Source organism: Neoarius graeffei, chromosome 13 (assembly GCF_027579695.1).
Source record: "Neoarius graeffei isolate fNeoGra1 chromosome 13, fNeoGra1.pri, whole genome shotgun sequence".
NCBI classification, from domain to species: domain Eukaryota; kingdom Metazoa; phylum Chordata; class Actinopteri; order Siluriformes; family Ariidae; genus Neoarius; species Neoarius graeffei.
Window position 1 is genome coordinate 45,962,921 of NC_083581.1, and position 18,051 is coordinate 45,980,971.

The following is an 18,051-nucleotide window of genomic DNA, read 5'->3' on the forward strand; positions in this document are numbered from 1 at the left end:
AAATAAATATAATGAACAAACAAACAATATAAATAATGGAGATACAGCTCACACAGAAACAGATTGAAAAGTGCAAAAGAAACAAAAACACTACAAAATCACAGGAACTGGAGTGTTCTCACCAGTGGCTATTATTCATACATTATGAGCAAGTCATTTACAGTGTGCAGGAGGAATGATCGAACAAACAAACAGTTCAGGAGACATGAAAGCGCATAAACAGGGCATGTCCTAACTGCGTTCACACACTGCACCCTTTGGAGTTTCTGGTCTACAACTTAAGGGTTTTGATTGCATGTGAAAGAACCCTGGAGAACCAATCAATCAGAGTGAAGCTCCATCCTCAAACTTAAAATCTGTATCATTTCAACAGGCCTGAGTGAACTTCACACAGACGATGTTCAATTTTCTTCCACCAACAACATGACAGTTACAGAGTAAAAGGATGATGTGTGGAGCGATGTAACCCAGCCTGCGATTGATCGTTAAAATCAAGGCGTGTCTGAGCCGAATAATTCACTAATAACAACTCTGAGGATCTTCAACGCCACCTGCTGGACTGGAGCACTCGGACATGATGGACAATACAAAGCTGCAGAGATGATGTCCGAGTTTGTGAGCTCATGAAGGTGCTTTCATCGTCACACGGCTCTCAGAGACATCTCTATATTCAGCCTTAAGAAGAGCGTAACAGAGTGCGAAAACAACTCTGAAATATTTATCTCTTTACATTTTCATCTTTAACACTTTAATATTAAACCGCTTTTACATACTCAGGATTACGGAAGTCCAAAAGCGCCATGAGTTATTTATATTTTCTGTGCCATTACACTGTTATCACAACTTATTATTCTCATGATGTGGAAATGCATGATTAGGCCTACAATTAATAAAGCGATCATCTCGCCACGTGTGACGTAAACATCTGAGTTCTCAGCAACAGAACCCTGTAGAACGTCACTCAGACGATTCCTGTCAGTTTTATTTCTGACACCAGCCAGAAACGGAACCGTGTTAATGTGGATAAACTGATCATCAGAAATTATTGCGAACTGTTTGTTATAAACCACGCTTACTGAACAAAACCACAGCGTAAATTCCAGCTCGAGTGTAAGGTGAAAAAGGTTGGAACCTGAGTGTTAAAGCAGTTAAAGCATAAATGTGACAAATATAACAAGATACTTATTAATATTCATATATCATTTCACTTACATTAATAGTGTTGAAAAGTGTGGAACACTGTGATATACTTGGTATCAGTGATAACTACAACAATTATACAGGTCAGGAAACAAAATAGATAAATCAGCAACAGTGGAAGAAAAGCGTGCACACCACACACACACACACCTGAGCCGCCTCTAAACGCAACACTGCACGGGCACACAAACACTTCAGATTGTGTTATTAATTAAAGTAACTGCTTCATCATCATCATCATCATCATCAGAAATGGTGGTAAAGTGGGTGGAGCATAGCAAGGGGTGGGGCCTAATGAGGCAGAGGAACCAGGATGTCAACATAGTTGATGGGGAAGAACCCCGAATGACCGTGGATCATCCCCTCATACCAGTTATCATCGATCTGATTGGTCAGCGTGATGATGTCACCTTCCTTAAAGCCCAGTTCACCCTCGTTCTCTGGCTCGAAGTCATACAGGGCGCGACAACACGGCTGATCCAGAGGAGCTACAGACAGAGACACAATTTGGATGTTAGAAGATTTAGTTGTTAATGACAGTTCAAGCCAATAAAGCTGTATTTGAATTTGAGAGACAGACAGAGAGAGAGAGAGAGAGACAGAGAGAAGTTTTTGTGTGTGTATAAATAATATTTTAACTTTAGATAATAACTCTGTATGTGCTTGTTTGTGTGCGCGTGCATTTCTGTGTGGGTTTTGTGTGTGTGCATTTGTGTGGGTTTTCCTTGCATGTGTGTGTGTGTGTGTGTGTGTGTGTATACCTGGGGAGCGAGCAGGTGATTTAGCATTGTGTATTCCTCCATTGTGAGTTTCACTGGGCAGCTGAAGCTCCATGCGTGGTTTAGGAATGTATTCTTTCCTTGGCTTACTGGAGGCCTCTTTTATCCTTAGTTTCACACACACACACACACACACACACACACACTAAAATTCCAAGGCTTCTATATTCTCAAGGCTAGTCCTCTATTCTCAAGTTCTTGTATTGTCATGGCCCCATGTTTCCAGAACCTTAATCCCAAACTCTTCTCCCCCTAAGGCCTTATATTCCCACGGTTGTCTGTCCTCATGGAATGTGGTCGCACATGATCTGATTGGTGTAATAAGCACATCCCAGGTGCATTGTGGGATGTGTAGTTTGAAAGTGAAGTTACCTCTCCTCCATCTTGCTGGAGAGCTGCTTGAGGATATCAGTGGCCTGTCGGTGGTAATCCACCTGAGCCTTCGCCAGTGCAGCCAACTGGCTCACCTGCTCTATCTACACACACACACACAGAGTCCACATGCATGCAATGATATTGGAAAAGAATAACCAAGAGACCAACTACAACAACAAAACAAAATTGAAATGTGCGTGTGTGTGCACACGTGTCATACATCGCTCTCCAGGAGGTTGAACATGCTCTGCTCAGCAATCTCCTTTGATTCATCAAATTTTTCCAGTGCTTGTTTGATCTCCTCATCTGTCACTTTGCCCTGACGCTTCTTCTTATAGTCAAAGTCCAGACGCCGTCCCTCCATCTTCTTCAGATGGTGCTGAACACACACACACACACACAGTCAGAGCATCAAGCGCTAAAACCACACCAGCTGTAACGTGAAAATGTATATGAGTCAGTGAGACCTGTTGGGGAGTCCCAATCCTGTAGTGTGAAAAGTGAGGTCACTGATAATGAGTGCAGGGACGAGATGAGAGCACAAGATGAGGGGAATCCAGGGAGAGAAATTTTATACAACATTAACAAGCGTGGCTACAGTAACAGTACAGTAACAGTAAAATGCAGGTGTGTGGTTGCCAAGTTGATAGGTTTTCCTTTGGGTCAGAAAGTAGATATATTGTTTGTGATCATTAAACAGTCATGAATTGACATGACATATGCACAGAGTGATATAGAGTAGAAATAATATATTGTAATAGTAAAGATGGTAAATACTTCTGAAATTAGATAAGTAGGCTGAGGCTACTTTCTGTATAAATTTTCTTGTTGTGCCTCAGTAAAACTGGTTTACTTTATGAGAATATTCATAATAATATTCCCCATTCAGGACCATGGTAATCTATGTTTGCAAAAAAGTTGGGATGCTGTGGTGGTGTAGTGATTAGCACGGTCACCTCACAGCAAGAATATTCTGGGTTCGAGCCCAGTGGCTGGCAGAGGCCTTTCTGTGTGGAGTTTGCATGTTCTCCCCGTGTCTGTGTGGGTTTCCTCCGGGAGGTTAACATGGGGCATCCATGGCCTGAGGTTGGGCTGAACTGCCCTTGAGCAAGTGCGCCTAACCCACAACTGCTCCCGGGGGCTGTAGCATAGCTGCCCACTGCTCTGGGTATGTGTGCGCTCATTGCTTACTTGTGTGTGCGCGCATGTGTGTATTAACTGCTCCAGATGGGTTAAATGTAGAGGAGACATTTCACTGGTACTCAAGTCTGTGCTTGAGTGTGCGTGTGATAAATAAAGGCTTCTTGTAAATAAAAATAGAATATGATGATTTGCAAATCATGGAAATCCTATATTTCATTGAAAATAGTGCAAAGACAACATATCAAATGTTGAACTGAGAAATTTTATTGTTTTTTTGAAAAACATGCTCATTTTCATTTTAATGCCAGCAACAGGTTTCCAAAAAGTTGGGACACGGGCAACAAAAGACTGAAAACATCAAAACAAACAAACAAACAAACAAACAAACAAACAAACAAACAAGCACCCTGGTGGAATATCTCACAACCAATTCAGTTAATTTGTGACAGGTCAGTAACATGACTGGGTATAAACAGAGCATCCCAGATACCCCTTTTCCACCAAATCAGTTCCAGGGCTGGTTCGGGGCCAGTGCTGGTGCTGGTTCACAACTCAACTTGCGAGCCAGCTGAGAACCAGTTTGCTTTTCCATAGCTCGGGGTGCTAAGGGGAGCCACGTCATTATGTCGCTGTATACGTCAGTTACGTCGCTGCGTTTGCATAAACCTTGGCGTGAACATCAAAGCAACAACACGGAGAAGAAGAAGCAGCAACAACAACAATAATGGATGACTTCGCATTTGTACAGCTGCTGCTTCTCGTCACTTAAAAATGACGACCTTTCGCGGTCTTGCTATTGTTGTCGGTCTTAAAAACTCCGCCGCTGCCCCCCCCGACGTAAGCTGTTCTTTCCTCTGGCCCAGCAAAGAGTTGGTGCTAGCCTGGAACTGGTTTTTCTGGCCCCAGAGCCAGTTCTTTGTCAGTGGAAACAGAAAACCCAGTTCCAAACTAAGCACTGGCCCCGAACCAGCCCTGGAACTGCTTTGGTGGAAAAGGGGCAAGAGAGGCTGAGTCTCTCAGAGGTAAAGATGGGGAGGTTTATCACACTGTGAAAGACTGTGTGGACCAACAGTGCAACAATTAAAGAACAAGGTACCTCAACGTAAAATTGCAAATAATTTGGGGATCAAATAATCTACGATACATAATATCATTACAAGATTCAGAGAATCCGGGGAAATTTCTGCGTACAAGGGACAAGGCCAAAAACCAATACTGGATGCCTGTGATCTTTGGGCCCTCAGGCGAGACTGCATTAACAGCAGACACGATTCTCTAGTGGAAATCACTGCATGGGCTCGGGAACACTTCTAAAAACCATCGTCTCTGAACGCAGTTCATCACTGCATCCACAAATGCAAGATAAAACCAGACATAAACAATATCAATCAACACCACTGCCCTTGCTCATTTCAGCAAGCCAATGGCAAACCGCATTCTGCATGTATTACAATTGCATACCTTCATAGTAAGAGTCCAGGTGCTAAACTGGCCTGCCTGCAGTCTAGACCACTGAAGACACGTGGCACCCATTGAAAACACTTGGCACACAGAATTTGGCCATGAAGAGCCAAATGAAAATTCAATGCATTCTTGATAAAATATTTTTTCCCTGTAAAAGTGAGCCTAAACTAAACTTAGAAAACTACTCTGACAATTCTTCTAGAAAAGGAAAGCTATTAAGCGCTATAAACTGCTGAAACTTTTGTGCTTGTCCTTTGTAGAGGGTTTTGTTTACTGGAAAAGCTTGCGCTCCAGTATGTGTTGCTATGTGGTATCCAAGCACATGACCTCTAGCTGCAAAGGGCCTACTTTAAGATTCCTGATTACAACAAGTTGTGTAGTGTGAATTCTGCAGCAACAGGACAACTTTTAAAAGTTGTATAACGTGAACTCAGCATTACCTGTATCTCTTTGACGTCCTTGTCATGCAGGTTCTGCAGTGGGTCGATAAAGTTCTGTTTGACCTCCATGTCCAAAGCATCCTTCACCTCTCCAAGCTCTCGCATTGCCTCACCTGCATCTATCAGAGCCAGACCTGGGGGAGAGAGAGAGAGACAGACAGAGAAAGAAATATACCGTAGGTTACGCTATGAGTTGCTCTCTCAGTACTTCTCGTGTTTTTTTGGTTGTTAGCTTCTTTTCACATGGTATGTGTTGTTTTATCATTTATGAATGTCAGATTCTGCAACACAGACAATGTTCCAAACACCCACAATTTTCCAGATATTCCTCAAGATATTCTTTGGAATACCACAAATGGTCCAGACAGTAGCGACCATTGGCAAATCCACCACAACAGGGTGGTGGTGATGTCATGAGCAGACTACAATGGTCTTGCTCCCATCCTCACCATCCCGCTGGCCAACCTCCAGTCCATGGAGAACAAACTGGACAAATTTCACTGTCATTTGGGCTCACAAAAGGACTTGCATGAGTGCAGTGTGATGTGTGGTTAAGCCCAAACACCCCAGACAGGATCATAATACCCCAGAGCTTCACCGTGCACTACTGGGACCAAGGCATGGCAGTTACCAGCAAGACAAAGGGAAGCAGCAGGTGTCATCAACAGCTCCTGGTGCACTAGTGTGGAAACAGTTCCCAGTGTTTCCAATGTTGGAGTTCCTGACAATCAAGTGTCGGCAATTCTACTTCCTAAGAGAGTTCTCTGCGGTGCTGCTTACTACTAGTGTTTACATTCTGCCAGAAGCCGTAGTACTGGATGCACTGGATGAGCCATGTGCCATCATTTATAAACAAGAGAGTCAGTACCCAGAAGTGATTTCCATCATATCCGGAGACTTGAACAACTGCAGCCTTAGGAAGGTCCTCCCCAAATACCACCAGCACATCAGCTGCCCAACCGGGGTAACTGGACTTTCGACCACTGCTACACCACAGTTAAAGGAGCCTACAATTCCATCCTATGCCCACACTTTGGCAATTCAGACTACTTGTCTGTGCTGCTGTTTCCTGTTTACAAGCAGAAATTAAAATGTGTGTAGCTGGCAGTGAGGGCCGGACAATGCTGGACCTCAGAACACGAATCCAGGCTGCAGGACTGTCTGGATTCAACTGGCTGGGCCATCTTCAGGGATTCTTCCAGGAATCTGGACGAATATGCCAACTCAGTAATGGACTATGTCAGGTTCTATATGGACTCGTGTGTGCCTTCCTGGACTATCCCCGCCTACCCCAACCAGAAGCCATGGGTGAACAGCACTGTTTGTCTGGAACTGAGGGAGAGGAATGGCACATTCATTCACAACAACATAGTCTGTGAAAAACATTCCATGTAAGTGTTATGGATGGTAATTAAAGAGGCAAAAAAAAGTACAGAAATAAGTTAGAGAATGACTTTGGCAGCCATAACCTTTATTGCATGTAAAACGAGCAATAGGCAATGACAGACTTTAGAACTGGTCCTGCTGTGCTCACAGATACCCCGCCTTGCTTCTGGACCAGATGAATAATTTCTACACTCGGTTCAAGTCTCGTGGATCAGACCCGGAGAGAGAGAGAGAGAAAGAGAGAGAGAAAGACAGTATATCCAGTAAGCAGAGCTGTCCTGCAGGTGTCGGAGGCTGATGCAAGTAAAACTTTTAAGTGGGTTAAAACTCGCAGAGTTGCCGGCCCTGACTGTATCCAGTCACATGTCCTGCAAGCCTGCCCAACTCAACTGTCCCAGGCATACACTGACAGCTTCAACTTGTCCCTGTGCACAGTACCTTTATGCTTTAAAAAGATTACAATTGCGCTGGTGCCAAAGAAATCCATTGTTTCCTCCTAAAATGACGATTGCCCCATTACCCTAACCTCAATAGTGATGAAGTGCCTAGAACTGGTCATATCTTTCATCCAACAAAACATCCCTACTACCCTGGACTCACTTCAGTTTGCATATCATCACAACAAATCCAAGGATGATACCATTTCCCTCTCCTTACATACTTCTCTTTGACATTTAGAAAAGAAAAACACCAATGTCAGGATGCTGTTGATTGACCACAGCTCTGCCTTTAACACCACTGTTCCATCCAAACTGGTGTTGAAGCTCTGAGAACTTGGTCTGAGCAGCTTCATCTGTGGCTGAGTGCTTGACTTTGTAAGTAACAGACCCCAGAGAGTGAAAATCAGCCAAAGTCATCTACACTGACCATCAGCACCAGTGTCCCACAAGGCTGCTGCCTCAGCCAGCTGTTGTACACTCTGTTCACCCATGACTGTGCGGCCAGGCACGAGGATTATCATCAGCAATGGTGATGAGGGAACGCAGGAGGGAGAAAATGACCTGACTGCAGGGGTTAAATTGGGCCGGGGCTGTCCGGGGCTGAGCCCCGGCACATAAGCTCGGAGCGGATGGCATATGATCACGCACACATCAAAAGCAACAAACCCTTTTCACGATTTTCAGTTCTGAATAATTAAATATCGCTTTATTAATCAATAAACCCATGACTTTTATGAGATAGATCATAGTTTTCCTGATAACAAGACGACCTGTCAAAGCTATTTAGAACAGAACTTGCGATCAGAGATTCTGGTTTCTGGAACACTGCGTGGGTTGCCAATTCCGCTTTTTATAAGCGACTTTGGGGTTTCTTTTTTTGTGAGCTCGCTTTAAAAAAAATCAGAAGTCGTGGTTTGCGGGTTTTTGGGCTTGTGTTTCAGCGTTGTGACTTGTTTATAATTTTCTCCGTACACCGTCTCCCCTTTTACCTGCATACGATCCTAATCCATCAGGATTTAATGAAGTAGCTAGCCTATCTTGTTTACTATGCATAAATTCTGCTTTCGTTGCTTATCAGAATTTTTTCTGGAAGTGATAGTGCGCTACAAAATAGTCACATACTTCTACTGCTGTTACAACTACTACTAATAATATTAACAATACAGTGAACATAATAATCATATTTTTTATTATTAAAAACAAAATATCAAATAATACTGAAGAGGGGAAAAAATAATACTGATCTAAATATGTTGTGTTTTTATTTTTAGACAGTATGTGCACATACTGTCTAAAAATAAAAACACAACATATTTAGATCAGTATTATTTTTTCCCCTCTTCAGTATTATTTGATATTTTGTTTTTAATAATAAAAAATATGATAATGATTATGTTCACTGTATTGTTAATATTATTAGTGTTTTATTATTTATTGTTAATATTTAATTTAATATTAATTTATTATTATTTATTGTTAATATTATTAGTGTATTATTAGTGTAATCATTGTTATTATTATGTATTCAATTATTTATTTGGCATGTGGTGCTTTTTGTATTGTCTAGAACATACATAAGATGAGCATATTATAGCAGCAAAATAGAAGCACAATCATTTGAATGCAGCAAAAGTTTTGCTGCATTCAAATGATTGTGCTTCTATTTTGCTGCTATAATATGCTCATTTTATGTATGTTCTAGACAATACAAAAAGCACCACATGCCAAATAAATAATTGAATACATAATAACAACAATAATAATAAATGCTTCCAATGTTATAGTGTTGTTTGTATTTGGTTGCATTCACTGCATGAATATATTTGATTGACAATTTGACTGACAGTGTTTTGGCATATTTAACATTTATCCTCCAAAATAAATCAACTGTTTTGGTTTAAGATTGTGCAAGCCTTCAAATTTTCTCACTGAACATTTCTCCTTCACATTTTTCACCTGTAGGCATGTGACAAGATTTAACATGATATTGCTCAACCTACCTCTGTAAAGTCAGCTAACAACTTATTAAAATGCACCAGAATTCAGCAAATAACATGTATGATAATAAAAAAAACTTCTGGGGGAGGACCCCCAGACCCCCCACTAATCATTTCCTTCAAACCAATGTACAACAACCTGTACAATCTGTTACATTGGCCAACCAATCTACATTCAAACTGCCATAATGTGTAGGGGGGCACTACAAGACACACATAGGCCTACAACACACAGATAAGGTGTATATCTCTGTGCAATATGATATGGTTATCAAATTAGAGGGTTATTTTCCAAAAAGTATATTGGGGCAGGGCGGCGGGGGCAGGGGCGGGTACGAGGCAGAGCCCCCCCCACATAACCAATCCCAATTTAACCCCTGCCTGACTGTATTGTGCAAGAACAGCAACCACTCCCTGAACAATGAAAAGACCAAGGAGCTCATCATCAACCTCAGGAAGAGCATCATACCCCAGCCATGGCACACCTGTCAAGACTCTCAGCAGCTTCAAGTTCATGGGCTTTCAGATCTTGGAGTCGGTTTCATGGACCCCCAGTAACACCTGCATCCTCAAGAAGGCTCAGCAGAGACTGTTCTTCCTGAGGAGGCTAAGGAACTTTGGGGTGCTGCTGCAAATTGCTGCAAAGGCTATTAAGACTGCATCCAAAACGATTGGAACTGAACTCCCCCAGCTCCAATCCATTTACTCCACCTGGTGTCGGAGAAGGGCAGAGTCTTTCATTATGGATGCCACCCACCCTGCCCATGCTCTCAACAACATCCTGCCCTTCGTTAAATGTTACTGCAGCATCACCCATTGGACCACCCGTTTCAATAACAGTTTCTTCCCACAAGCCATCAGGATGCTTCACAACCACTGACCTTATCCTTCCAAATGCACATATATACCCATAAATGCACATCAGCACCTTACACACCACACCATTGTGGATTATTGTGCATGTTGTACTCTGGAGTTATGCACTGTTTTGTGGGTCATTGTTTTTTGCACTCCTATCCACCCCCAAACCTAAACCCAAACCCCAGCAACCCCCACCCCAGCCCCTGCAATTGTGGCACTAGAATTTAACTAAATTCCTGCAATGTGTGTGACAATAAAGAACTTGAAATGATGAGGTACACAGAAGTGTGATTACAGTGCATATTTTAGAACTTGTTGGTGGATGGTTTGTGTGTATGTTACCAAAGCTGGACTCCTCTCCGAGTTCTCGGCCGAATTTCTGCATGGCGTCTCCAAGCACGCTCTCAGCCTGTGGGTAGCCTGGGCCTTTGTCTTGCCCGCGAATCTTAGACATGGTGTTTATCATACTTAATTTTGCTCTGGAGGCTACACACACACACACACATTGTGAATTAACACTTTTCTTCATGAGGATGTATTTGGGTTTCAGTCACGTGACTTTTCTTCGCGATTTCACTTCCAGTTAAACTGCTGGTGGTCAAGCAAACCAAAATGGCTGTCGTAGTGCAAACAACTAGCAATAACTTAGAGTATGCTTGTACTCTAGAAGCCACTACTCGCTTTAGATACATTCAGAATCGACCCCTACAGTCTGGGAAAGAAGGATTTGCCATACAATCTCGAAAACCACCCTTCAGTCAATTTCCCTGACATCTCGAACTATCTGGTGTTGCAGACATCCTTCTACACCGCAAAACAGATGAAAGTGTGGAAGAGTATGGAGGCTTACAACTTTATTGTATGTGGTTAGGTAAAGGACCTCGGTATCAAGTTGCTGCCGAATAAATCTGGTATTGTTTTTATCTGTGTAAGTATTTATTTTTTTTTTTACGGTTTTCGTTCGCGTCTTTACAACGAAGCACAAACAAACAACAGTTCGCTTGATTCTCACTTGTGTTGGCTCTCATCTCTCAGGTAACTCATTCACAAAGATCATCAGAAACCCCTTTAAAGACCTGGATCTTAATTAAACAAGATGGAGAAGTGATCACGGCGCATTGAACTGCATAACTGTATGGCTGGGTAAGAATTTTGTTGCGACCTTCATGCATATGGACTTTATTATTCGTGGTTGTTTGATCACGTGCATTTGCTGAAAGATTCGTTGAGAAAACCGCTAGGACACCCTGTTAAAGAAAGCGAGACACGCGTTGTTTTCAATATGGCGGCCATTGAGTGAGGAGTAAACAAAGAAATAGCTGGGGACTTTAGCACTTCGTGACTAAAAAAAGTACCAGAAAATAATGACACATAGCAAGAAAAGTACTTGGAAAACACTAAGGACATAGCTGAGAGGGATATACAAACCTTTCATGAAGTGATCACTGCAAACTCGAGCATGCTTCGACTCGGCTCCCTTCGATTTCAGCGAGAGGTTCAAAAGCCACCTTGCTCGACATCTTTTTGTGAAATCCTGTGCTCGCTCACCCTTTTTTATTAGTTCACGGGGAACCCTGAAGAAACTTATCAGTTTCACGGTTTGATCGATTCAAACAACCTAAAACAACGCAAGCGTAAGGCATTTTTCATGCGAGCAATGCACCTTCTCCGTACAAACGCTTTGTCAGCTGAGCTTTGGTAGACCACCAGCAAAAGTTTTGAATAACTAATGAGGCAGATGTGACGTCACGTGAAACCCAAGAATTCTGACAAAATAGTAATTATGTCCATCATTATGGACACACACACCTGGGTTTGGCTGTAGATATTCCGTAGTTTTGGTCATGATGTCCAGCACTGCTCTGCTTGTAGTGTCCACTTTCTAGACACACACACACACACACACACACACACACACACACACACAGAGCTTGTTTTCCTTTTGAACACTGTGACCTGGGTTGGATCCTGGCTGCCATTTTGGGTTATGATCAGGATTATTATTACAGAGTATTAACTTTTATTTATTTCACTCCATAAATACTTTGAGAAGCTGATGAACATCTTCATTCTTCTCACCTTCTCCATTTCCTTGAAGTCATCGTCAAGCTTGGTGCCTTCTGCTCCCCCAACCTTCTCACTCACTTTCTGTAGGAGTACACACACACACACACACACACACACACACACACACACACACACACACAGGATAAACGTACACTGCTTCTATCATTTGATACTTCAGATGCACATCACATCAATACAGTGTGTGTGAGAGAGAGTGTGTGTATATGTAAGAGAGAGATGGCCTCATGAGAGGGATGGGAAGGAAGGGAGTAAGAACAGTTTCCATAGCAACAGGAATCTGGCACTAGCATCAGAGAGAAAACAGATATGTACACAATGTCTCCACCCGTATCTGTCTATCTATCTGTCTGAGCTAAATGTCTACAAGGTGAGAACAGATAATTAGAGTTTACACATTTCGATGTCAAGAAAATGTGCAAAGAGACACTATAAATATCAATCAAGTAGGTTAAGACACACACACAGCTAATGAAGGGGTTACGTCTCTATACATATCCCAGTGCCAAGTTTATTACACTGCTCACTCAAAGCTCCAGCACACAGAGCAACTTTATCTCATTTATTTTAAAATCTGACAGTTGATTGGTTTAGAGGCTCTGACATGTAACAGTGCTAATTTATATGAGCTATAAATCCTACCTTTATATATATATATATATTTAAGGACTGCCTAAAAGCGGAGTTGCCAATGTGTTTGTAAGTGGCAGCCAAAGCCGTCACTCATTATTCATGTTACGCGCTGAGCTGTCAGCCCAGGAAGCTGTATTTTTTATGCTACAGACGCTCCCTGCTGCGCTTATATTCACAATGTGCCTCCGTCAGAGCTTTAGCACGGTATGTTATAAAGCTTTATTGTCTTTCATCCTGACAGGTCATTCATATACAAAGTTTGTGTGTGCTGTTTATCATTCTTATTATTTCTTATTCTTATTGTTTTGTTTGTGTTTGGTGCATTGGTTGAACTGTGGTTTAGCACGAGACTTTGCATGCAGAGGCTAATGGTGCACATTTGGTTAACTTGTAGAGGTTTGCACCCTTGGTTGAGTGGAGCAAGATATGCAAATTTCAAAGCATAGTCTGTAAACTTTACTCTGCAAAATTGTTTACAACCATGTTACGTTAATTACCTCGCCCGCTACAGAGTAAGCGGGGCGAGGTATTGTTTTCGGTTGGGGATTTCTTTGTTTGCTCCTTTGTTAATGATATTACAGGAAAACGGCTGGATCAATCTTCATGAAACTTTCAGGCTAGATGGGCATTGGTCTCAAATAGAACCTCCAACATTTTGAGGGTCATCCGGTCAAGGTCACCAAAAAGGTCAAAATCATTTTTGTTATGGCTACTGCCTCATATAGGGGTGCTAGCCACTATGTCATCATGCTGTAAGAATGTAAGAGTGTAACAATTGCACACTTCGCACACGCATACACGTATTCCGATTAAAATGGCCGGTGAGTGTATACAATTCAGTCCAACATTCGAAATAAATGGACCAGACTAAAGAAGTCACTTTCAGACATGTTTATGTTTATTACAGAGGGAAAGTGCATTCCACTGAGCTCTAGCGCCAGGCCATTTCTGGGAAATAAGAGTTTCGGTCATGACGGCAGTATGTGTGTGTCAGCTTTGGTTCAGAGGTTTCAGTTTCGAAAACTGTAAGAGGTAAGAGTAGAATAATATAAAGTACAGACACTTGGTATATTTTACTTCTGTGATTGAAAAAAAAATATATATATATATATATATATATATATATATATAAAATGTACCCCTAGGGTACCTATTTTTTTCCCAGTATCTTCCTTCATATTCATCATAAGTGCTACCGGGTGAGGTTTGTTTTGCCTGGCAACACTTATTTTTGTTTTCGTTAGTTTTCATGGTGCTCGGTGTACGGTGTATGATGCCTGGTGTTCAATGCTAGACTTGTATTAAGGAGAAATAAAATGCATATGCACCCATCAGAGCCTCTCTGCTGTTGTTCTTAATGCCAAGAGATCCTACAGTGATAGAAATAATCCCACATTTTTAAATTGCTTTTTAAAAAATAATAAGTGTTGGATAAAAAACCCATGTATCTTATGTAAATAAAAGATACAAATTCCATTGTCTGGTGGTTAAGTGTTTACCAGGTACATTGCCTTGTACTGATGACTGGGTTCCCTGAGGTGGTACATGTATGTCATTCGTATGTACGGATGTACGAACATTGTACGAACGCAAAAGCCATCAAAAATCAGGTTGATGCTTTACCATATTCTCTTAAGTATGGAGCTTTGCCTGCAAAGAGTACCGCTATCATTGATTTTACTGATTAGATTAATTTTATCTGATGAGGATGAGAGTAAAACCTGTGGTCTGAGGACACAGTGAAGGACAGTCAAAATTGTCCTCAGTTTTGACTGAGGAACACTCTCTCTCTCTCTCTCTCTCACACACACACAGTGTAATGGCTATAATTACAGTTGCTGACTGTGTGGGGAGCTGATAACTCTTCCACCACAATTGCACACAGCAGGCCTAGTGAGCAGTCACGCGTACACTCACCATCTGCGCGCACACACGCACTCACAAAAGAGAAAGTGAGAAAGAGAAAGGGAGAGTTAATAATGCAGTGTAATGTAAGCATGTATAGACATGCTCTGTATGTATTTTATTTCAACACTTGCTGTCTTCTCATTCATATACTGTTTTATTTTTCTGTTTTAACTTCTCTCTTGCTTTTATATTAGATCAAGTTACATTTTACAGCAAAGAAAAATAAACACGATTTCCTTCTTCAGTGGGCGGCACGGTGGTGTAGTGGTTAGCACTGTCGCCTCACAGCAAGAAGGTCCTGGGTTCGAGCCCCGGGGCCGGCGAGGGCCTTTCTGTGTGGAGTTTGCATGTTCTCCCCGTGTCTGCGTGGGTTTCCTCCGGGTGCTCCGGTTTCCCCCACAGTCCAAAGACATGCAGGTTAGGTTAACTGGTGACTCTAAATTGACCGTAGGTGTGAGTGTGAATGGTTGTCTGTGTCTATGTGTCAGCCCTGTGATGACCTGGCGACTTGTCCAGGGTGTACCCCGCCTTTCGCCCGTAGTCAGCTGGGATAGGCTCCAGCTTGCCTGCGACCCTGTAGAAGGATAAAGCGGCTAGAGATAATGAGATGAGTCCTTCTTCAGTCTGTATTTCTATCCCTGAATTGTTTCAAGTGACATTATTGTAAAATCTTGTCTTGGATGCTTCTACTCAAGAAAATTTTGGAAATAATCTGAATGTAGAGCTCAGAAAATCCACAACACACACAGAGTACAGTGATGGCATCACACAGCTCTTTCTATTCCCAGCCCATTGATTCAGACATCTATTTTAGGAAGAACTGAAAGGATGAGTTTAGACATGAGTCTGATGCATTTGATCAGGTGAGGAGTGAGCGCGCACACACACAGTACTGTGTAGTAAAATCTAGTGCAGGTTCTGTCACTGGCTCCAACAGGAACCTAGGGAACTTGTGGTTCTGGTTATTTTCTACAGCTAATCAGACGACTTGAACGGTCACCATGACAACCATAAAACCGCCTATAGCATCAAAATACTGAAAAGATATCAGTGTCAGATTCAACATGGAAAAACAGTGTTTAAAGCTGTGTGCTGTGCAAAAGTCCTCTTGGATGCCTGCACACAGGACTGAGTGATATAACCATATAATATTTTTTAAAATGTGTATAGTGACAGTTTTTCACAATGTATTTATTTATCTGTTTGTTTGTTTGTTTGTTTATAACACCAACAACCTGTCTGGAAGCAACTGATGTGAGGTTAAAACTCTGTACTTTTAAATGTAAAAATGTCAATTTTTTACAGATTAAAATTTGTTCTTCCTTTTCCATCTTAAATATGTTTACTTATTCTCTATAAATAAAAAATTTGTTTTTTAAAAAACATTTTAAAAAACAACTAAAGTAAATAATTACCATCAAACAGAGCATCCTGACAGATTGCAAATTATCAGACACTGTATAAATGGAAGTTTGTGAGCAAAGCTAGATATTGTGATCACGTATATGTATCGTAATGTCTTTCAGAATCAGGTTCTAATATTTTTGTCATGTAATCCAGCTGCTACCTGCAGCACACACCAACTCGCTTCTCCTCCTCCTACATCCTTCCGTGCTTATTCATTACCTTATTTTTCAGCATTGTGATTATCGAAACACCAAAACAAATCTTATATCTGGTTCAAGGCAGCACGGTGGTGTAGTGGTTAGCACGGTCGCCTCACAGCAAGAAGTTTCTGGGTTTGAACCCAGCGGCCGGCAAGGGCCTTTCTGTGTGGAGTTTGCATGTTCTCTGTGGGTTTCCTCCAGGTGCTCTGGTTTCCCCCACAATCCAAAGACATGCGGTTAGGTTAATATGGGACGGCCTTGGGCTGAGGTGCCCTTGAGCGAGGCACCTAACTCCCAACTGCTCCCCGGGCGCTGTTAGCATGGCTGCCCACTGCTCTGGGTATGTGTGTGTTCATTGCTCACGTGTGTGTTCACTGCTTTAGATGGGTTAAATGCAGAGAGGAAATTTCACAAGTGTGTGATGAATAAAGTTGTGCTTTCTTTCTTTCTTTCTTTCTTTCTTTCTCTTTCTTTCATTCTGCTCCAGCTGTACTGAGTCACAAGTTACTCACAAACTAGCGGTGAAAAATAAACCTCTCTGGGTTAAAAACTATTTATAAAGGTGTGTTTATTACTCCAGATCCGACATGCTGGTCATCTGTGTAAACTAACGCATACAAACAGCTCTGCTTACTATTCTAATGATCTCGCTATGCCTGTATATCCGAATAAAGCCGAAGTGTGACGGGAAAAACCGAGACCGGCCTGTTGAACTGTCAGGGGGAAGCCGGAGGAAAATCCGTGACGTCACTGCGGAAGATTCTGATAGGCTCGTCATATTAGACCTGATAAAGCGCGTGTTAGAATAACAGCTGATTTACACAACAGGCCGTCTGTTCACCCGGTGATGGTAGCTAGCTGGCTATAGTGGCGACGTGATTAACAGCCTGGCTACCATGACAACTAGCCACTTCCGGTGGCCACGCTTAGAAATTTTTTTTAACCATGTTAAATAATAATAATAATAATAATAATAATAATAATAATAATAATAAAAGACTTATGCTGTTATAAATTTAAGAAATAATAATGCAGTGTTTGCAGTAAATATTATATATGCACGTCCATAGCTTTAATTGTATTATTAATTAGAGTCTATTTATTAATTTATTTAAGCTCACATCACGACAGAGAACCTCTTCGATTCCTCTGACTCTCTCTCTCACACACAGGCCGCAGTGACCCTCTACCTCACACGCAGCTCGTGTAAATAACATGCCAGCCAGTAGAAATGTAAATAAGATTTTTTTTTTTGGCCTGATGAGTCTGGCAGCGCTGCAGGAACACTCTGAGAATCTGCAGCCGCCATCACACGGTGTCCGTTACCGGAAATAAATAAATAAATAAATAAGCAGAGAGAGAGAGGAAAACAGGTCGGATGCGTGTCTCACCTGCGTCGCTTTGTGAAACTGTTTCTTCAGTCCGGCCACAGACATGTCCTCTGACTGCTGCTCACTGTGTGGAGAAAAAACACGCACACATGCATACACTCACTTCCACGCGCGCACACGTTCACACAGAACAGCGGCGAGTGCTGAGAGAAACACACACGCAGCTCCGGTTCCGCTCAGCGACGTTCTGTCTCGCGTGCCGTGACGTCACGGGGGTGTGGGCGCGCCCCGAAGGCGAGAGCGCGCATCAGATACGGTGCTGTCAGGAGATGAGAGCTAAACTCCACACTAAGACACATGAAGCATGTTTATACTCAACTAACTCTGATGTGTTCAGTGAGT

General features: G+C 42.1%; 1 protein-coding gene across 1 annotated transcript; it reads right to left on the reverse strand.

Moving 5' to 3' along the window:
* Positions 1–1,244: 1,244 nt before the first annotated feature.
* Positions 1,245–17,793, reverse strand: sh3gl2b (SH3 domain containing GRB2 like 2b, endophilin A1). The gene is made up of 9 exons (XM_060936861.1): positions 17,710–17,793; positions 12,165–12,233; positions 11,895–11,967; positions 10,428–10,571; positions 5,402–5,535; positions 2,575–2,733; positions 2,352–2,455; positions 1,962–2,086; positions 1,245–1,688 (listed from the first exon to the last, which is right to left on the reverse strand). Exons 1-9 carry the CDS (start codon positions 17,752–17,754, stop codon positions 1,492–1,494), a joined length of 1,050 nt encoding a protein of 349 aa, XP_060792844.1. The 5' UTR covers positions 17,755–17,793; the 3' UTR covers positions 1,245–1,491.
* Between the last annotated feature and the right edge of the window lie 258 nt (positions 17,794–18,051).

Bases quoted from the DNA above. Each gene is read 5' to 3' on its own strand.
- sh3gl2b (XM_060936861.1), bottom strand. From the start codon at position 17,754: ATGTCTGTGGCCGGACTGAAGAAACAGTTTCACAAAGCGACGCAG. The intron at 2,456-2,574 runs GTATGACACGTG...GTGTGTGTGTAG, and splicing joins TCAACCTCCTGGAGAGCGAT to ATAGAGCAGGTGAGCCAGTT. The intron at 1,689-1,961 runs GTATACACACAC...CTCTGTCTGTAG, and splicing joins ATCACCTGCTCGCTCCCCAG to CTCCTCTGGATCAGCCGTGT.